The 23,482-nt window shown below is 27.2% G+C and overlaps 1 protein-coding gene across 4 annotated transcripts in view; it reads left to right on the forward strand.

Annotated features, from left to right (window-relative positions):
* The window catches only part of LOC101236626 (calcium-activated potassium channel subunit alpha-1), a 119,029-nt gene that overhangs the window by 57,279 nt on the left and 38,268 nt on the right, over positions 1-23,482 (forward strand). For all 4 annotated transcript variants that reach the window (XM_065795305.1, XM_065795306.1, XM_065795304.1 and 1 more), the window contains 5 exons: positions 1,963-2,032; positions 2,127-2,279; positions 21,440-21,564; positions 21,937-22,002; positions 23,342-23,431. In XM_065795305.1, the coding sequence (XP_065651377.1) occupies positions 1,963-2,032; positions 2,127-2,279; positions 21,440-21,564; positions 21,937-22,002; positions 23,342-23,431 (504 nt within the window). The remainder of the gene's footprint in view (positions 1-1,962; positions 2,033-2,126; positions 2,280-21,439; positions 21,565-21,936; positions 22,003-23,341; positions 23,432-23,482) is intronic.

Raw genomic sequence — 23,482 nt, forward strand, 5'->3', positions numbered from 1 at the left:
TTTAGGTTTTAAAGACATTAAAGTATTCACAAAAATTTTATTTTGGAATGAATGAACCTTTGATCTTTAGTTCACTATTTTATTTTTTATTTTAAAACGAAATGAATTAAGTTTACCTTAATTAAGAAACGAATTAAGTTTACAGTAAATATCTCTTTTATTTAAGTAATGAAAGCTTAAGAGCTTTTTTTTTCACTTTTTCACTCAAAGCAGTAACATTTTCACTCAAAGCAGTAACATTTTCACTTAAAGCAGTAAAATTTCCACTTAAAGCAGTAACATTTCCACTTAAAGCAGTAACATTTTCTCTTAAAGCAGTGAAAGTTTCACTTAAAGCAGCGAAAATTATCAACCCTAAGTAAAATTTAAATGAACAGAATAATATTAAAGCAAAATGAAAATTAAAATAATACTCAATACACCTATTAAACATTTATATTTTGTATTTGAATAGCTATCGTCTATATAATATGAAATTATTATTATTTTTTGATAAATATATTGTAATAATGGTATTACTATTATTATATGATATTATTATTAGAAAATTAGAATACTTGTTTAATAAACATAATTACTATTATTTTAGTATTGCAAATACAATATCTATGATTACGTAGAAAAAAAACATCCCGTCTAACCAAGGTACTTAGTATTGTGGGATGAATTTCAGCTTGTGTTTATATGGAAAAACATATTGCACAGGTGGGACCTTTTAAGGCCGTATGATATGATTTGTTTATATATAATCATTTGCGCTAATTTTAAAATTAAAACTAAAAAGTGAAGTTTAAAAAAAATTGTTTCAATTTGCTACAAATAATCAAATAAATTTTCATTCTAATTTTATGCATAATAAGTAATATTGGGTGTTTTACAAAATAAATACCACATTCAATTTATAATCAATTGGACAAAAAAAAGTTTTTGCTTAAAATCTTAATGAGATATTTAGATATTTTTAGCATATTTGGTTGAAAGACTTAAAAATGACGCAAATGCAATTTAAATTTTGTTTACACAAGAACTAGTTCAGGAAGTTCTTTTGTAAACAAAATTTACTAGGCATACACAAGAACTAGATCAGTAAGTTCTTTTGTAAACAAAATTTACCAGGCATACATGAGAACTAGATCAGGAAGTTCTTTTGTAAACATTATTTAATAATTAATTAATAATTAATAATTAATTAATAAATAATTAATTAACTAGGCATACACAAGAACTAGAACAGGAAGAGATTTTTCAAGAATCTCTTCCTGTTCTAGTTCTTTTGTAAGCCTGCATGTTCTTGGTGATATTGTATATAAAACAATGAACCCAAAAAAACGCTCTTGTAATACAAGTCAAACTTGAAAATCTCTCAGGTTGCAATTGCCAGGTTCCATCTCTTACAAGAACTAACATCAGTAAATTTTCTCTTCTTTTCTTCTTTGCTTCTCTATTATTGATGCTATGCTTCAATAGCTTTTTTTCTTTTGATCAATCAAAAATTCTGTTTTTTTTTCACCATCTAACATTTTGTTTTAGTTCCGATGGTGCAATTCCTCTTGTTATATCATCGACAGGGTTTTCTTTGGTTGATACATATCTCCACTAACTTGGTTTTGTTTCTGTATGAATTTTTTCAATTCAAATTATTTAAATCTCCTGCTTTGATTATCCACCAGATCACATTCATGCTGTCTGTCACTTCTTTGCAACTCTAATCCTAATAATTTACCAAGTAGTTCTAATCATGGGATGTTTACTTATTAATTATTTTTAAAGATTTAAAGTTTAGGAAATCAAATAATTTGTTAAACTAGTTTGTTATTAATTATTTTTAAAGATTTAAAGTTTAGGAAATCAAATAATTTGTTAAACTAAATAAAAATAAAATAGTTGTAAACACATAATACTTTCTACTGATTTCTGGTTTGTTTTTTGTCTATTTTATTTTATTTCTACTTCTTTTTTTAGAGTGATTGCTGTTAAAAATTATCAGGAACGTGTGCGTTGTATTGTTCAACTAATAATGAATAATAATAAAGTAATTTTAATTTTTTTGTTTTATTTAAATCGAATTTTTCTGTACTTTTTTAAATTTGTTTTTTTATTAAATTTTTTTCAAATGTTTATTTTAGGTGCATTTAATGAATTGTCCCCAATGGAAAAAAGAGTACGGAGATGCAATCATTTGCATTAATGAATTGAAGCTTGGTTTTATGGCACAATCTTGCAATGCACCAGGTTTTTCAACATTGGTCGGAAATTTATTTGGAATGCGAAGTAATATGGTAGTTGTTTACTGTAATTTAACTTTATCCAATTTGTTAACAATTTGTTTTATTTTTCAGTTTAAATAGAATTTATATGTACATATTGCTGCATCATACCAATAAACTACTTTTAACAGTTATTTACAATGATAATAATAAACTTAACCAAAAGTTTTTTTTAACTCTGCATACTAATGACAATCTTAAATTTTTGATTAAAAAAAAATATCCTAAACTTGTTGTCAAGTCCATTCATATCAATAATTAAGTAAGAAACTGCATTAACCAGGCGAGATAAGGTTTTTTTCTAAAATTTTCATTTGTCATTTTATAGCAGAATTACATTATCATTTTTTTCTATCAAGTTTCAAAATTTTCAATGCAATTTTTGTTTTGTTTTCATAAGTTCATTTAATTAGATTCTTAATATTAATTCTCTTTATGCTGACATTTTGAACATGTACAGTTTTTGGGTTTGTTTTAATATACATTATCGTGTCTAATAATAATGCTGCAAAATATGGACAGATAATTCTTGTTGAGAGTCACATACTCATCTGGCCGTAACTGATGTTCTCTATAATAATTAACTTTACTTTATTCTAAAAGTACTCTCTTCCTATTTGTACAATTGAATTGAATTTAAGGTTGCAATTTCAAGGAAAGTCTATTCTCATTAAATTTAGTAACCAATTGCACTTCAGCAATAGAATGGACAATTTATTCTGTAGTTGTAATATTTATAAAAAGCATTTCTCACAAACTTTTTTTGAATTTAATTTTAGCAATAGTGTTGCTTGTTTTTGCTCTAAAGGATTTTATTATCTTTCTCCTTATTAGAGTATTTATTTTCCATGATGACTAAACTTGAAAAGCGTACTCAAAGTAAAGTCTAATTTGAATTGTAAACAAAAATTTACAGTTTTCAGTTTATCACTTTATCTGGGAAAAATGTAATCTGATTGAATAAACTGGGTTAATAAGTTGATTTGGTAAGCTTTAGATAATAAATTTAGTTTCTCTAAAAACCTGATGAACAACAAAAACCTAGCACGATGAACCCAGCTTGATGAATAACAAAAATCAAGCACAAGGAAACAGCCTGATAAACAACAAAAACCTAGCATGATGAACCCAGCCTGATGAACAACAAAAACCTAGCACAAAGAACAACAAAAGCCTAGCATAATGAATAACAAAAAACCAAAAATAAGTTGTTCTCAGTTGTAATTTTTATATATACTTAATTGGTGGCAATTAATGCTTTTTTTAAATAATATTAATTTTTAGTTATTAATTATATTTATTATAACTATATATTATGAATTATTTATTATATTTGTTATTAATTATATTAATTATAATTATATTAATATTAGTAATTAAATTAAATATATTTATTAGTTATTATTGGCAATAATGTTAATAATAATATTTTTAACAACAATTATAAATTTCCCTCTATTTATGTCAGCATTGCTGACATAATTAGAGTGAACTAAACTTTTTTAGCTAACTTCTTTATAAAACTCTAACTTTTTACTAATCAAATTGTAACTGATCTAATTTTAACTGTTTTATAATTAAAATTTTCAGTTTTAATTATAAATCAATTATTAAATAATTACAGTCGTCCCCCGGTTAACGAACTTAATTCGGAGTACGAACTAGTTCGTTATCCGAAAAGTTTGTTAACCGAAACGCGTTTTCCCATAGGCCGCCATTAAAAAATTTTTAATTGGTGGATTTTGCCGAAATAATGGGGGAAAAAATTCAAAAAATTGTCCAACTTGATAAATAAAATAGGCAAAGGTGAAATGATTGAAACCTGAGATTTATGCACTTTTAAAAATTGAAACAAATTGAAATTGTGCATGAAAATTGCTTGTCAAAGTTTTAGAAAAAACTAAAAATTGAACATGAACATTGCTTATCAAAAAATGAAAATTCAACAAGAAAATTGCTTGTCAAATTTTTACCAAAAAATTGAGAATTGAACTTGAAAAATGCTTGTCAAAATTTTACGAAAAAATTGAAAATTGAACATGAAAAATCCTTGTCAAATTTTTTACCAAAAAATTGAAAATTGAACTTGAAAGAAAATTCAACAAGAAAATTGCTTGTCAAATTTTTACCAAAAAATTGAGAATTGAACTTGAAAAATGCTTGTCAAAATTTTACGAAAAAATTAAAAATACGCCATTTGGCGGTCCCGGTTCGTTAACCGAGTTCTGGTTCGTTAACCGGGGGAGGATTTTGGGCAAACTTTCGGTTCATTAACCGAAAGTTCGCTAACAGGGGGGTTCGTTAACCGGGGGACGACTGTATTAATTTGTTTTGTTTAGCTAAATCACCAGTCATGCACTCTTAAAAAACGTGTACACTAAATGTAGATGTTTCACTTATTTACATTTTTGTTGAAAAAATAAATCAACACTAATTGTAGGCGTCGACAAAGCTACATTAATGTAGCATTTTATAGCATTATATAGCTACAAATAGTGTTGCTTTTTTATCTATAAGTTTTAATCTATAAGTAAACAATATACATTTTCTGTAGTGTGTTTTTACAAATTTACATTTGCTAATCAATTTTGATTTAATGCTTATTTTATCATAAACATCTTTATATATAATAATTATATATATATATATATATATATATATATATATATATATATATATATATATATATATATATATACTAGGGTGTTTCATATTTTATCAATTTTTGAAATCGAACTTGCGAATCGATTTATAAATTGACTATTTGTATAAAAATAAGTTTGAGCAAAAAAAAATTAAAAAAATTTAATTTTTAGGGTCCCCGCCAGTTCGATTTTGGGCCAAAATTGTCGGGTGTTTTAAACGCCTGGCGGGGACCTTAAAATTTATCTTTTTTTTTTTAAAATGTTATATGTTGGATTGAATGTTTATCACATAAAAGGAGCATGTCGAAAAAATAAAGAAATTAGTCTACATAATATTTTGAAATTGGTGAAAAATCCAAATTTTCTTTCACAAAAACCTATTTTATTACTCGGTGGCTTATAAAAAACTTTTTTTATACCCTAATAAACTGTTTCCAAACCCGGAAAAAACTATAATTTGAATAGTTTTTTTATTAGTGTTAAATGAAGTCTAAAAAAAATAATAATTGGATCCATGGAGTAACATGCCCCAGACACTAACCTTAATGGCCCCTACTTAATAAACATTAGAGAGCAATAAATTGAAAATCCGGAAATTTGATCGGAAAATATTTTTAGAAAATGTATATACCAAGGTACTTAAATAATAATTTAAAATTTAACAACTACTTTCCAATGCGAAGACAAAGTATTTAAACTAAATTTGCGTTACTAATAATAAGTGCTTTAATATTTTTTTAAATAATATTCAAAATGGCTAAAATTACGAGACTTAAAGCTAGAGCTTATTTATTTGAAGAAGAAAGCCTGATAGAAAACTTAACTCAGATAACTTTTGCAACAAATAAAGAATTAATTCTTAACTTTCAGTTTAAAAGATCTAGTAACAAGTTAACTCCATCCAAAAGGTTTATTGGTTGTACTGATGGGCCCGATAAATTCGCAAAGTGCTCCGGACTTGTCATTTGCCCTGACAACTGTATTCTTTTTGCAGTAAAAAAACCATGGTTAGACGGAGGTTATAAAGATGGATTATTAACGGATAAATCTATAAGGTAAGTTTTATAATTTCAATTTATAATAAAATAGTTATTATAAATTTGTATAATCATTCGAACTTAATAAGCTAGTAGATGATTAAGGTTTTTTTGTAGTACCACTACAACTAATTTTTTTAGTTGTTATTACGTGTGGATTATAGCTTAATAATGCAAAATATAAGGTGCATCTTAAAGTTAATATTTCTATTTTATTTAATGTATTATCTTAATTTTTTCAGGAATAATATTACTCGTTTAATCGATAGTTGGGAGACATTAAAGAAAAGTAAGAATAAAGACTCTAAAGCAGCAGAGAAATCTAGGGAAGAATTCAAAAAGAAGGGGGAGCAGGTATTTTGGATTGGTAAAGATAATATTAAGGAAATCTTAAAAAAAACGAGCCTTGATAAACTTTCATACTATGTTAATATCCAATTTTTAAAAGACCAAAAGTCCAGTCGTCTAATGACTTTGGGGAGCAAAGACATGAGATATAAAACGGTAAATAAAGATAAGAAGCCTTTAAAAAGTTGTAATATTAAACAGTTACCCCAAATAGACGAATCAACTACAGATCTAGAGCTTCTCTCAGATATCAGTGACGTGAGTACAGAATCAGATATTTCTTTTGATTTATCGCAACCCGGCCCAAGTAACGCAAAACAAGAGTTAAGGAAAGGTTTTGTTAAAGATATTGCCATGACATCAGTCTCAAAAAATATTTCATCAAGAGATCTAGTGCATGTATGTACGGATTTAATCGTAAGTTCAGGCGGAAATGTGGCTGATTTTTCAGTGTCTCATTCAACTATTTGGCGAGCTCAAAAAAAATCTATTCAAGAAAATGCTGAACAATATAAGAAAAATGTAAAAATTGCTACCGCTAAAGCTACTTTTCCCATAATAGCACATTTTGATGGAAAAATTATCGAAGACATCACAGAAGGTATAAAATCAAAAAGAGATCGATTTGCGGTCTCGGTAAATATTGATGGTAAAATGAAGCTCCTTGGCATTCCAGCAATTGATCGTGGTACTGGACAAGCTCAATACGATGCTTTAGTTAAAATACCGGATGAGTATGGAATATGTGATGACGTAAAAGGTTTATGTTTTGATACAACAGCTACAAATACAGGAAGACTTTCTGGTACAAATGTCAGGTTTAGTCATAAACAAAACTCAATTCTACTAGAGCTGGCTTGCAGGAGGCATGTTTATGAGTTACATCTAAAACACTTCTGTGAAAGACAGTGCAGTGGAAAAACTAAATCTCCAGAAAACCTAATGTTTAAACGGTTCCAATTAAACTGGAATGACATTAAAAGTAGCATTGACTCTTCAAAGTTTGTAAAATATGACACTCAATCTATTGCTACCACTTTCTTAGAAATCCATAAACTCGATGCTGTAAAATATTGCGAGATTGCTCTAAAAAAAAACACTTTTCCCAGAGGAGACTACAAGGAGTTATTGAAACTAACCCTAATGTACTTATGCCCTGAAAGAGATTTTAAAATTCAAGCTCCAGGGTGCGTGTCTCATGCACGTTTTATGTCCAAAGCTATTTATTATCTCAAGATTCGGATATTGAGTTTGCAACTGTCTTATGAATTGACAGATGATCAAAAGAACGAAGTGCAGTCTACTGCTGAGTTTATCTCAATCTTTTATACTGTCTGGTTTTTAAAAACCTCTTTACCTTACGCTGCGCCTTACCAAGATATAAAAGCCTATTGGCAAATGACAAAATATAGAGGTTACGTAGAACAATATGTTCAGAATTCTGAAATAATTTTAAATGGAATTGATGCCACAATGGTTTCAATGGAATCACATTTATGGTACCTTGATGAAACTTTAATTCCGCTGGCTCTTCTAGACCAAGGTATTTCTGTTGCAGAGAGAGAAGAAGTTGCAAAAATGGTCTTTTCGAAACCAGTTCCTGAATTTTTTCGGCATTCCGAAAAATTAAATTTGTTAAAAACTCTTAACTTTAACCTAGAAAAACCACCAAGTATTGCCCAACTAGTGGGAGAAAACTCTTGGTTCATATTTAGTTTGTTAAACCTTACTAAGCTAAATGATAAACTTTGGTTAAACAGCCCGGCACCACTATGGGAGTATATTGAACAGTTTAAGATTTTTTCCCAGTTTGTTTCCAACCTTGCAGTGGTTAACGACGTTTCTGAAAGATCTATTAAAGTTGTATCAGACTTTGTAAATAACGTTCACAATGAAGACGATTGTCAGGACTTACTGCTAGCTATTCACCAAAGGAGAGAAAACCTTAACAAGGCAAAGACTAAAGAAGATTTGCAATTAGCATATCAAGCAATTGCAAAATAGATAATATAGTTTTTAAATGATGACTTTTATTTAATGATGTAATATTGATTTGTAAATATGTATTTTTTATTTAATTATACTTAAACATATCATTCTTTTTTATTTTTTATTTTTTACAAAACCAAAAAAAACTTTGCAACAATACCAAGAAAATCATTTAAAGTTGAAAAGCTACCATATACTTTCTAATCTTGAGGCAATAAAACTAATAACAACAATACCACTTTTAACAATGTTGCAGTAAGTTCATTAAGTCTTTTTTATTATAAAAATAACTAAAATAAACAATTGTTATTAGGCTATTAAGGTTAGCGTAAGGGTTAGGTTACCTCGAAGGATAAAAGAAATTTTTTTTTAGACCTGTATATACCTCATTTGACACTATTATTAAAAAAATCTAGGTTATTGATTTTTCCGCGTCTGGAAACAGTTTATTAGAAAATCAAAAATGTTTTTTATACGCGATTGAGTGATAAATTAGATTTTTAAGATGGAAAATTTGGATTTTTCACCAATTTTAAAAGATTCTGTAGACTAATTTCTTAGTTTTTTCAACATGCTCCATTTATGTGATTAATATTCAATCCAACATATAACATTTAAAAGAATAAAAAAAAAATTTCGATAAATTTTAAGGTCCCCGCCAGGCCTTTAAAACACCCATCATTTTTGGCCCAAAATCGAACTGGCGGGGACCCTAAAAATTAAATATTTTTTTTTTTTTTTGCTCAAACTTATTTTTATACAAATAGTCAATTTATAAATCGATTCGCGAGTTCGATTTTGAAAATTGATAAAATATGAAACACCCTAATATATACATAGCATCAAGCCAAAGTACGTAGAAATTGAGTTTGGAAAGGTCATCCATTTAATCATGAACTGATGAGATTGAGATCTGGAGAACAAGCTGGCCAAGGCATGACAGTAATATTTTTTTGATCAAGCCACTCTTTAACCGAGATTGCAGTGTGAGCATCATCGTGCTGAAAAATCCATTGTTGTCGTCTCCCGTTAAAAGCTCTGGCTGTTGGCAAAAGTTTACTTTTGAGGGTCTCTGTAGTTGTACTGGTTAATTCTGCCATTATAAATGTTGTATGACTCTGTTACTTTATGGGTGAAGCATCCCTATATTCCAGCCTAAGCCTCTTGATGATTAATCTTGGCTTGCAATTTATCACCTCAAAATTAGATTCATTGCTGAAAATGACTTTGGCTCAGTCTTCTACAGACCAGTGAAGTCTTTCTCTGCACCACTTTAATCTTTTTAGGCAATCTGAGACACGCAAAAGTGGTTTTTCGAGCAGCGACATAGCAATCTAAGCCTTTCTTATTTATGCATCTTCGTACAGTCTATCTACTAACTCTAACATTACTAGGCGTATTTGTGGGCCCTTCAGCAAGTTCGCTGTAAGAATTTTTAGGGTCATGTCTAACCTTTCGATAGAGATAATTTTGGTCTCTTGAAGTTAGCTTTAAAGGCCTACCAAGCTTTGGTAAATCTTTAACATCATTATGTAGCTCGTGGTTTTTCAACGTTGTTTCTTTACATTTAAACAAAACATTGCACATTCGAACTATTTCTTGTTGGCTTTTTGTTTTATTTTTTAGCAGACCTACAATTTTCCATCATACATTGTCTGAAGCAGCTTTTCTGCCCATTTTTGTCTTTTACTTTACCAAATAATTAACAATGCGAATAACTTAAGATATAAAAATGATAACTTTATTTCCGCAAGATTGTTTATATTGTTCAAAAGAAATCAACCACCATATTTTATATTGCTCGGATAACAATTTGTTGAGATATTTCAACTTAAGTTGTTAAATTTTAGTTAACTCTATATTTTTGCTAAATTAGAAATACAGGTATGTTCTAATTAAATTAATAATTACTCAAGACTGGTTAGCCTAACGAGTTCCAATTATATACCATTCGATAGAGAATCAATTAATTAAGACATTTAATACGCTTTTAATTGTATTTATTGGTTTCAAAGATAATTGTGAAAAAAAAAAAAATTTCACACAAAGTAATGACTCTATATTTATGCATCCCACTGTATATATGTATATATATATATATATATATATATATATATATATATATATATATATATATATATATATATATATATATATATATATATATATATATACATATATATATAAATATATATATATATATATAATATATATATATATATATATATATATATATATATATATATATATATATATATATATATATATTTGGACGAAAGTCAAAAGTAAATAAAAGTGACGTATGTGTTGGCGTAAGAATCACTTTTTTCCTTCCGCTCTTCCCAAAAACAACAAATTATAGATCTATATATGTATTTATATATATATATATATATATATATATATATATATATATATATATATATATATATATATATATATATATATATATATATATATATATATATATATATATATATATAGTAGGATATTAGGTCTACAGGAAAGTTCTGTCTGTTTCTATGAAAACAATTTGTGAGGCGTTAACATATATCTATTTAGTGCATGTTTATCTTATTATTTTTATTGTTTAAAGTATTCATACAGACTTAGCAAAATAACTCTAACAAAATTATTTTACATTTGTCTTCATTATAAAGTAATAGTGTACTGAAAAGCAGACATAAATTTCTGGTAGACCTAATATATATATATATATATATATATATTTTTTTTATTCATCTCCTCAAGGCCAAGAAGGCCACTACAGAGGAGGAGGCTATTTATTAGTGGTTAATAACCCTCTCTCATATATATATATATATATACAGTGTCTCAAAAAATTATCCGACCAAAGATTTTTTTAAATATTTTTCCAAAAAAAAGTGCTGTATTTTCGTAAATTTAGATTTTTTTGGTAAACTCAAGATTAATAAAAATAAAAGAACATGTTTTTAAATAGATTTTATTTATTTTAATGTAAAATATGAATCACAAAATTTTTAGTCTTAAAATAAAGGAACTTAGGTTGTTTTTTTATTGTCAAAAAAATATTCGACCTAACACATTATTTGTTTCAAAATTAATTATTATATAACAAAACAACTATTTTAATACTTTGTTGGGCCTCCCTTTGCTTGGATTACAGCTTGTAGACCTCTAGGCATTGATTAGACTAAAAATTTTGTTTGTTCTAGTTGAATCTTTTCCCAGGCTTCTACAATTGCCACTTTGAGGTTATCTTTTATGGAAAATGACTGATCTCCAATTTTTCGGTTTAAAATTTCCTACAAATATTCAATGGGATTAAGGTCCAGTATTGTGCGAGTCATTCCAAGATCTCAACATTATTTTCAGCAAACCACTCCTTGGTTTTAGTGGCACTATGCTTGGGATCATTATCTTGCTGAAATATAAATCCCAGATCCTAGCCGAAGTTTTCGAGCAGATGACTTCAAATTTTACTTTAATATGTTTCTGTATTGCACCTTATCCAATATAGTATCAATAAATTGGAGTTTTCCGATACCCTTCCAAACTATTGAACCCCATACCATCACGTTACCGCCACCATAATTGAGAGTTCCTCTCACACAGCCTAATTTGTAGGCTTCTCCGGCTTTTCTCCAAACTTTTTGGGCTCCATCAGATGACCTTAACTTAAATTTCGATTCGTCGCCCCACAGGATCTTTTGCCAGAAACTTAACGGCATGTTTTTGAACTTCTTAACAAACTCCAATCTTCTTAACATGTGTTTCTTTCTCAAATAAGGTTTATTACACACAAGTTGAAATATTTTTTCGAAAATTTTTATTACAGAAAAAAAGATAATAATAAAAAATACTTTAATACTTGCTAATACTTTAAACTTGAAGCAAAGATAATAATAAAAAATACTTTAATACTTGCTAATACTTTAAACTTGAAGCAAAGATAATAATAAAAAATACTTTAATACTTGCTAATACTTTAAACTTGAAGCAAAGATAATAATAAAAAATACTTTAATACTTGCTAATACTTTAAACTTGAAGCAAAGATAATAATAAAAAATACTTTAATACTTGCTAATACTTTAAACTTGAAGCAAAGATAATAATAAAAAATACTTTAATACTTGCTAATACTTTAAACTTGAAGCAAAGATAATAATAAAAAATACTTTAATACTTGCTAATACTTTAAACTTGAAGCAAAGATAATAATAAAAAAGCATAATAATATAATTTAATTCTGATAAAAAATATATGATTTAATTTAAAACTAATTTAATAAAAATCTATAATTTTATTCTGATAAAAAAAATATATAATTTAATTTTGATTTAAAAAATATATTTATATTTATCAAAATTAAAGTTAATGCTTGGGTTTAACTTAAAGGGATCCCAAAGTGCCAAGTTGTGCTCATATTAAAGAGAATGATAAAAAGAAAAGTTTGGTCAGAATTTTTCAAGTAAAACAAAATAATAAAGGTATTCCATGAAAAGCAAACTTTGTTGTTTTACTGGAAGCTTGCCGTCTCCATGTTAGCCAGTCTCTCAAAGTCTTCAAAAATATACGCCACAATCTACAGACTTTATAATTTATTCAAGCGCATCTAATTCCAAAGAGTTTTATTAAATGACGTTATTGTAGAATTTCAATAAGAAATCTGAAAATTCTTTTTTTTTTTAACAAATTATAAAATTTCTTTTTTAATTATTAAAGATTACTAAAGAATTTATTTAGTTACTTATTATTATGTAAAAGTTTTTTTTTCATGATAAATTACTGTAGAATTTCTTAAGTTATTTTATTTTCTAAATTTCACGAAGTTCGCATTAAAAATATGAATAAAATATTTCAGATATTTAAGGCTCGTCTATTGCTATAAATTATTTTTTTGTTATATTTATTGTTATTAAATGATTATTATCCTTATTAAGATTCTGTTAAAAAAATTATTTTGTATTGTTTAACACTACTGCAAGCCACTGACAGTGGCTTTTGATTTTTTCAAATTTTGACTGCAAGCGTTGGTGGCAGCTTTCAACTATGCTTCACAATTTATCTTGTTTTGTACATAAATTTTCACTTACATATAATTTAGGGGGAAATTTATTAGTATTTTCTGTTTGCATACTTTAGTTGTTTAGTTTTGTTCTGGTGTTTTTATTAGAATTTCAATTTATTGTGCTTAGTTTTTTCTACCGGTGGTATGGTAAGTGAGTTATTTTTATTTATATTGTACAGTAGATCTACACTTTTTATATCATATCATAAAAAAAAATTAGTGTTTTACAAATTTGGGTATGGTTAAGTTTTGGCTATTTGTAGTGAGTCCTATAATTTAGACATGATTTGTTTGTTCTTAAAGTTTAATTAATTCTCTACATAATTATGAGCAAATAAGAGCCATATTGTGTTATTATAAAAAGATATAATTTGACAAAGTTAAAAAATCTTGAGTAATCCTTGAGCAGCGTTGACACTGTAAAATTTAATTTGTAAAAGTTTATAAGTATTTAGCTAAGTAATTAAAAACATCTTTTAAAGAAAAACATTCTTTTTAAACATTAAATGAGTTTTGTTTTGGACTTTATGCTTCAATTACTATTTATAAAACAATGGTTTTAACACTTTGCATTTCTTATTGTTTAATGATGCGTGTTAAAAATTTATTTAATTAAAAAGTTCATTTGTTTAGCTTTCTATTATCTATAGTTTGTTATGCATTTAAGGAGATTTACTATTCGAATTTTAATTAGTTGTCAATGTTATGCCATCCAAATTTTATTCAAAAAAATGTGCAGTCGGCTGGTAGCAAAAGAGTTAACCTTATAAAAGTTTAATTAACAGCATTTATTTGCTAAACTTTTCATGGGATACAAAAATTCTCAAAGTTCTTATTTAATCATGCGAGAATATATTTAATGAAATTTATTCTGTAAAACAAGTATTGCTTATTTTATTTTATTTTTAAAGTTGAACAATTATTTGTCAAGATAGCAAGAAAGTGTAACAAAAATTGTAGCAAATTTTAAAATTGAAATCGTTTAATGAAAAACTTTTTTATTGTCAAATTCATTAGTTTTTGATTTGTAATTTTAACAGACAGATTTTAATGTAAAAGACAAAATACAACATAAATTGGGAAATATTAAATATAATATGTTTTTTAATGCGCTCTGCAACATGTTGAAAATTTTAATTGCCATCTGCCTTGAATTATTGCCATAAAACATTTTCGCTTTAATTAATAAAACTTCATTTACTAAAACTCTTTGGATTTAAACGCGCTTGAATAAATTATAAAGATTGCGGCGTATATTTTAAAGACTGACTAACATGGAGATGGTGAGCTTCCAGTAAAACAACAAAGTTTTTTTTGGTATTCCTTTATTATTTTGTTTTACTTGAAAAAATTCTGACCAAACTTTTTTTTTATCATTCTCTTATTCTCTTTAATGTGAACACAACTTGTTTTGGCACTTTGGGACCCCTTTAATTGTCAAATTTATTTAAAAGTATTATTATTTTTTTTTTTATAATGCAAGTTAATTTGCAGCAATTATTTTTTGATAAATGATATATACAGTGATATAACTTTTAAATAATCTTTACTTTCACAACAAAGTCGTTAATAAAATAATAAACTTTTTAATAAATAAAGTAAATAAATTAACTTAATTTTATTTATTTGTTACTTGCTAATTTTTTAAAAATAAAAAATCATTTGTAGTTGCAAAGCCGCAATTAGAAATTCAAGAAATAATCATTTAAAAATTCAAAAATTTAACATATATTTATTCATTTATGCAAATGTCAAGAAAAGAAAAAAATTTGTTAATATCAAACGTTTTTAAAAATGTAATATTGAATTTAATTATTTAATATTAAAAAAATTAAAAGAAAATAAACATTCCCTTATAATAATAATAACAAAAAAGTTTAATATTATACAACTCGCTTTGCGGTCATTAATGTTATCGCAGTAATTTAAAAAAGTTAAATATAAATTATATATATATATATATATATATTAATTTTCATTAATTGCTTGGTTTTAAACATAGCAAACTACTTGTTATATACTCTTCATTGAAGATATATATTAGCCTATCCTATTTTGACTCTCATGAACAAATTTAAATACACGTAGTGTCATAAAATGTTTCCAAGGTATTGCTTTCTTAATGAGATTTTTTGTTTTTTATTTTGGATGACTATTTATACTTGTGCCATTCTTTTAGTTTAACATTCTTTTAAAGTTTAACTTTTTTACATTTTTTTGAGTTTTTTAAGGACACTTTCAAACAATCAGCACAAATAGAAATTTACAAATCATAAACTATATAATTATGTCATTAGAAAGAATGGAAGGTTTTTTATCTATACTGATTATACGCATTTTTTTATTATTATCATATTTGTTAACTGGTGGTATTTTTAAAATTTGTTATGAAATTAAAAAAAGCGTGATTTTTATCATGATAGCGTTAAGGCCCAATACACAGCAATTAAAATTTTTTTAGAATCTTTCGATCTCAGAAATTCACCCACTTCAAGCACTGGCTATTTAAAAGGCGTTTGTGCAAGGTTAAACAAGTTTCTTGGTTGACCATTATATAGCCTTACCCATAAAGAAAAAACTGTTAGTTTTAGACTATTGAGAAGTGCAGAATGAACTTGCAAAAAAAATTAGCCATTAGGTAAAAATTAACATAAATGGAGCTATTTCACAAACTAGATTTTAACAAAGTTATTTTGCCACATGAAAATCAGTTGCATTTCCCCAAAATCAGGCAGATTTTTATTCTGAGTGATAAAATACTCAAAGAGATTAACAACATAGCTGATTAATTTCTCTTTCCTAGGCATTGTGGTTTTCGACCTGCGACTTTTCTCGTTCTGTAGTAAAATTTAGTTTCATAAGTAAAATTTAGTTTCATAAGTTTAGATATTTTAGTCTTATGAGTTAAGAATGCTATAAAAGTAACAAGTTGTTAAAAACAATAGTTGGCAAAAAGGTTTAAATCAGAAAATAACTCTCAAGCAATTTTTTTTTCCACTGACAGACTTTTCTTAAAACCAGTAGAAATATAATAGAAGTGAAATTAATAGAATAACATTTTGATTTTAACTTTTCAAAATTAAATAATTTTTAAAACATCGCAGTATTTTTAGTTTAAACTTTTAAGACCAACTTGGCAAATGTGTATTGGCAAATGTGCCATTTTGTTAAATATTAGTCTACTGAAGAGGCAAAATTAAAATCATGGTAAAACAATACGAGGTTTTTGAAAACCGTTAACTGTGTTGTAGGCGTTAGTATCTTCTGACACAACATAGAAATGGTAAAAGTTTTTTTATTTAAAATGAGGTCCGGAAAAATGTAAAAACAGATAAAATCAAAAGCTGAAATCCATCTAGAAGCAGTTTTTGTTGATAAAGACTAGACACTAGATCTTGAATTGAATATTTCATCAGACTACTGGTTAATTTTTGATATTCTAGATCATAGTTTGAAAAAATGAATACGGAAAAGACTCCCTCAGACTTTTTTGATAAAATGAACTTCAAAGCTTTTAAAATCTTTCAAAGATGCTCATCAAAACTCAAGCAAAATCATAAATCAAATGACCATATATAGTTATGACCATATATAGTAATGACCATAGTTTGAGAAATTTATTTCTCAAAAAAAGAAATATTTTTCTTGTTTTAATAAATAAATTGCTAGGTAGGAATTATGTTTCTTAAAACAAGAAATGTTTTTAGAAATAAATTGCAAGGTATAATATTTTTTTCTCAAAACAAGAAGCGTGTTTCTTGTCTCGAAAAATGTTTCTTATTAGGAAATTTAATTTCCCTGTGCTTGTAGTATAGTTTGTTCAAGATAATGTAGTGTGTGTGTGTGATGAACTTGAGAAGCTTCAGAAGCTACTTCAAAAAACGGGTTTTTGTAAAAAAACCAATAAAAATTAATGAGAGTAGATACAAAGAACTATCTACGGTGGCTGCTCCCTCACTATTGGCTATGAGTCAAAACAATTTAAATAGTTCTTATAATTTGAATTTTTTTCCGATACCTAATTCTAAACTATAAACCTTAAAAATACATTTAAAGTTTATTTTGTTACATTTTTTCTTGAGATATTTAATACAGTATTAAAAAAAAACAATTTATGATACCAAAATGAGGTGAAAATAATAAAGTTCGTTGCATGACTGGAAATGACCCTAAAGATCAACAAAAAAATCACTTTACAATAGCCTTAGTGTTAATTTATACACCTCAATCAGTAGTAGATAGGTACTCCATATTTCTCAAATTGAAAAGCCCAGTATTTTTTTTTTTTTTTTTTTTTTGTAAAGAACCACACAAAGAAAATATTGTTGAGAAATCAACTGGATTCAACATTAGTATTTATGCGTGCCAATGCTTAGAAATTTTTCCGAATTTAGTCAAAGACTGCAAAAAGCGTAACTTCAAACAAGAAAAAATAAAAAATAGTAAAAGTTTTTATATAAATATGACCTTTACGCTACTGATTAGCCACTCCACATAAAAATATATGTATTGTACATATGTTCATATATATATATATATATATATATATATATATATATATATATATATATATATATATATTTCCGGATGAGTAAAATGGATATTTCCGGATGAGTAAAACATATTCCGGATATTTTATCCAAACAATTTTCATAAATATATATATATATATATATATATATATATATATATATATATATATATATATATATATATATATATATATATATATATATATATATATCTATATATATATATATATGTATATATATATATACATATATATGCATACATATAAATATACATATGTATATATACATATACATATATATATATTTATATATATCTTCATCTATTAGGCTGGCACAAATGTATTTTTAATACATTGTTTCCAGTTTAGGGTGTTGAATGCTGGATCTTCTTGAGTCAATCCATGGGTTTTGCTTGTGTCTCTGTTTTTATGACTAGGCAACTCATTCTATTATCTCCTAATGAGGGTACAGCTCTTAAACTCAGTTTTATGGTTCTGAGGCCGGCTGGTAGTCAGGTTTCCCGAACTCTGTGGTAGCTCTCAGAGAGGCTGATTCCATTAACAGCTGAAAAATATCAAAGTATTAACAGCGCCATGTTGCGCATGGATGGTGTCCCTGTTTGTACTTTTGGTGTGCATTGCGGAGGCCACATTTGGAGCCCTTTGTTACGGCTTAGGGTTTATTAGTAGTAATGAGGCAATTGCTTGGGCTATTAAACAGAGTTCTGAGTACTATCTATGCTTTGAGTCAAGTTCTTCAATCTAATTTAAAAATGAATAAAATCACAAAAACTATAAAACACAAAAAACCATCATCACCACCAAGTTCTTTAAACCTATAATTCACTAATATTCGTGATCTTCGAAGTAACTTTTCTTCTGTTGAGTCTTATCTCTTGCAAAGTTCACCAGACCTACTTGCTCTTTGTGAGACTAATTTGAGTTCGGCTGTCTCATCTTGTGATCTTAGTGTTGATGGTTATCTATAGTCACATGCTTGGCCTGGGCATTTACATTCGTAAGAATTCGCCAATTTGTCGTGAAACTTGGTTTGAATCCACAGACTATTCTTTCATGTTCTTTCGTTTAGCACCACTTCACTCTATTGCCTTTCTCTTTGTTCTATATTGCTCTCCTTCATCTCAAGATTGCACTCTTTTTGATGTTATTTCTGATCATATTGACCAAGCCCTCTATCTTTATCCATCAGCTAATATAGTTGTTGTTGGTGACTTTAATGCTCACCACTTTAAATGGCTTGGCTCTAATGTCAGTGATTCTGCAGGCATTAAAGCCCACAACTTTTGCCTTTCTCAATCCCTAACTCAAATAGTCAACTTTCCAACTCGCTTTCCTGACAACCCGAATCATTTACTTTCTCTACTTGACTTATGTCTTGTTTCTCATCCTAGTCAGTGCTCAGTTTCTCCACATTCCCCCTTAAGTGCTTCTGATCACAGTTTGATCTCTTTAAAACTAATATCTCATTCTTCTTCATCACCTGAATCCCCCTATTATTGAACCTATTAGAACTACAATAAAGCTGACTGAGATTCTTTCCGTGATTTTCTTGGTGATGGCCCTTGGGTAGAAATCTTTTGTCTTCCTGTTGGCAAATGTGCTTCTTACATAACTTCGTGGATTCAGGCTGGCGATTGCCAATCGAAACTGTTACTTCCATATTTATCAGCAAAACAATTCTCTTGAAAACAGACGTCTGTTTATTACTGCTAGAAACCATTGTAAAAAAGTTTTGTCTAACGCCAAAACCCACTATTCTCAGGTCATGAAATCTCGTATCTCATCTCAAAAATTAGGCTCTTGTGACTTCTGGAGAATCTTTAATAATATCAATAATAAGGGCAAATCTTTAATTCCACCTCTCTTGTATGGTTCAGACTTTGTCACCTCACCTAAAGACAAAGCCGAATTGTTTGCTAAAAACTTTTCATCAATATCATCTCTTGATTCCACTAGTTGCATTCTACCTGATATTGCCAACAAACAAGTTGATCCATTGCTTGACATTCATATCACTCCAGCATCTGTATCTAAAGTGATTTCCTGCCTAGACTCTTCTACAGCTTGTGGCCCGGACAACATACCTGTTATTGTCTTGCAGAAGTGTTCTCCGGAGCTGTCGTCTATACTCTCAAAACTATTCAACAAGTGCTTATCAGAGTCTTGTTTTCCAACCTGCTGGAAAGCGGCATCTGTTATTCCTATCTTCAAAAATTCTGGGGAGCGATCTGATTCGTCTAACTACCATCCAATTAGTCTTCTTCCTATCATAAGCAAGGTTTTTGAGTCTTTAATTAACAAACACTTAATTTATCATCTTGAATCTAATAACTTACTAAGATTACATCTCTTACTTCAGATTCTATTCTCTATCTCTATAAATCTCAAATCCGGCCTTGTATGGAATACTGTTGCCATATCTGGGGCGGTTCTTCTAATGATGCCCTTTCTTTTTTAGACAAGGTGCAAAAACGCATTGTAAACATAGTTGGACCTGCTCTTGCGGCCAACCTCCAACCATTGTCACATCGTCGTAATGTTGCTTCTCTTTTCTACTAATACTATAATGGGCACTGCTCTAAAAAGCTAGCGTCTCTTGTGCCATCTACTAAAATTCATTCTCGTCTTACTTGTCATTCAATCAATTGTCATCCTTTTTCTGTGACTGTTCCTAAGTGCTCTAAAAACGCTTATTCGTCTAGTTTTTTTCCTCGAACATCAGCTCTTTGAAATTCGCTTCCTTAATCTTGCATTCCTGATTCATATAATTTGCAATCTTTAAGGCGTCCGTCAATCTTGCTCTACAATCTTCATCTTTTTCTTTCAGTAACTTCCAACTTTAATTAGTGGCTGCCTGCAGCCTTGTTGGAAGCGAAGATGTTTAAAATAAAGGTATATTCATTTATATATATATATATATATATATATATATATATATATATATGCATATATATATATATATATATATAAATATATATATATATATTTATATATATGTGATTGTGCATACATTTATATATGTTTATATATATATTGTACATATGTTCATACGTTTATATATGTTCATATGTTTATATATGTATATATATGTATATATGTATATATATATATATATATATATATATATATATGTATATATATATATATATATCTATATATCTATATATCTATATATCTATATATATATATATATATATATATATATATATATATATATATATATATATATATATATATATATATATATATACTTATAATATATATATATATATATATATATATATATATATATATATATATATATATATATATATATATATATATATATATATATACTTATATAGAATAAAAAAGTATATATATATATATATATACTTTTTTTCTTTTTAATCTTTTTCTTTTTCTTTTTAATCTTTTAAATAAACTAACTGAGAAAAATTGTTTATTTAAAAAATGATAAATTAGTATAATAGTTATTATAAATAGTTTTACTTTATAATTTGATTAGTTTAACAAAAAAATTGTTTAAACTTTAAATGTCTTAGGTTTCAGATGATATTCCTGAAAATGAACAATGGAAAATAGCTTATATGACAGGTGCTTGCAATGAAATATACTGCAGTTATCTTTCTAATTCATTTGTTGGTATGACTTTTCCACAGGCCGTTGAGTAAGTTTCTTATAAAGTTAAGTCTTTGGAAAAAGTGTTGTAATTAACTTTGGATGTGTCAAAATAACTTATTATTTGAATGTAGAATTTTCTCAATTTTTTGTTATAACTACTTTAAAGGGACAGACACGCGCACACACACACAAACACACACACACACACACACACACACACACACACACACACACACACACGCTTCCTTAATAAAAAATACTCACTTTTTGAAATAGTGCCACTCACTTTTGAAATATATATGAGAAATAAATCACTCATTTTAAAATTAAAGTGTACATACTATATATTAGTATTATGCTCATCTCAGCTTGCAGTAATTATATATTTTGATTATATATTGATATATTACATTATTAGGCTGTGTTTTGAAAAATTGAAGTTGCTGTTGATTGCAATTGAGTTAAAGACAAAAAGTGGAAAAGAGTAAGTATTTAAATTTACAGCAATTTTTGCAATACTAAGAACAATAAAATTTAAAACAGTATTTAAAGCTATTATCAAAAAAAAATAAAAAATTAATTATTAAAAATTTAATAAAATAAAAAGTGAAATTAATTATATTTATCATATGTTTGATGGTTTTTTAAGTATTTTAATTTGTTGTATAGTATATACAATAATAATACATATTTAAGTATGGTATATCAATTTACTTAATTGGTTTCTTTATTGAGTTAGTGGTTCTCTCTTTGCTGTGTTTAAAAAGTGACTTTACACATAAATGTTTAGCACAAAGAAAGAAATTTTTATTGAAATCAATACGCATAGGATTTAAAAAAATGAAATAAAAAAAGATGGAAGAAAAAAAAAAAAAAAGGAAGAAGAAATTAAAAAAAAAAAAAAAAGAAGAAAGAATTTAAAAGAAAAGAACAAGAAAGAAGTAATTTAAAAGAAAAGAGAAAGATAGAAGGAATTTAAAAGAAAGGAAAGAAAGAAGGAATTTAAAAGGAAAGGGAATCAACAAAAGAAGATGATTGGAGTGATATTAAGTAATTCAGCTCAATAATTGAGTTCTTCACAAATGAACTTAAGTATTATAATGCTATATCTCCAGGGGGATAATTTGTTTTCATATTTTCTAATCAAATAAAGTTTATCTTTATGTTGATGCATTAGTTGTTGTATTTTTTTATTTTTTATGTTTTTTTTAGTTATTAATTGCTAAACATTTGAGACAAATGGAAATTTAAAAACTTAAAAATCAAGATTATCTCAGTGGTACTTACTCTAAGGAGCCATTATAGGTTACTAAGGAGTTAAGAAAGTTATCTTTGACTGCCTTAAAATCATGTTGAACAGCCAAATAACTTTTAAATAAAGTATCTATTACACAATTTAAAGACTGATTCGATGTACAACTTTGTGGAGAATTGTCAATAATGTCAAAATTGTCAATAAGGGTCTTATCACAAACACCATGTAGGAGCATTTAACCAGGGAGGAGCATTTACCCAGGGAATTTGCTTGTTCTTTCTTACCCATGTTATTTATTTGACTAGAGCTGGCATTTAACCTTGTACTTCTTGGTTCTGAACCAGAATTCTTACCACTGCACCATGGCTCCTTCAATTAAAATGTATTTTATGAACATGTTTACAAAATATAATTCATTTATCTGTTTCTATTTTTTGTTTCTATCAAATTAGTAGTTGTAAAACATTTTTATAAGGATGAATTGTTTCTACCTCTTTTTTGGAAAATTAATTTTCTAAATCTAAATCCAATCTTAATTATTAAACTTAATTTTAAAAATTATTTTCAGATTTGTAATAAATCCCATGGATAAAAATTTAAAACTGAATAGAAGCACACGTGGCTTCTTTTTGGCTCAAAATAACCGCGATTCAGAAAGGTAAATCTTTTTCTCTCATCGAAAATTATTTATCATTACATCATATTATCA

The sequence above is a fragment of the Hydra vulgaris genome, chromosome 04 (genome assembly GCF_038396675.1).
Source record: "Hydra vulgaris chromosome 04, alternate assembly HydraT2T_AEP".
Lineage (NCBI taxonomy): Eukaryota > Metazoa > Cnidaria > Hydrozoa > Anthoathecata > Hydridae > Hydra > Hydra vulgaris.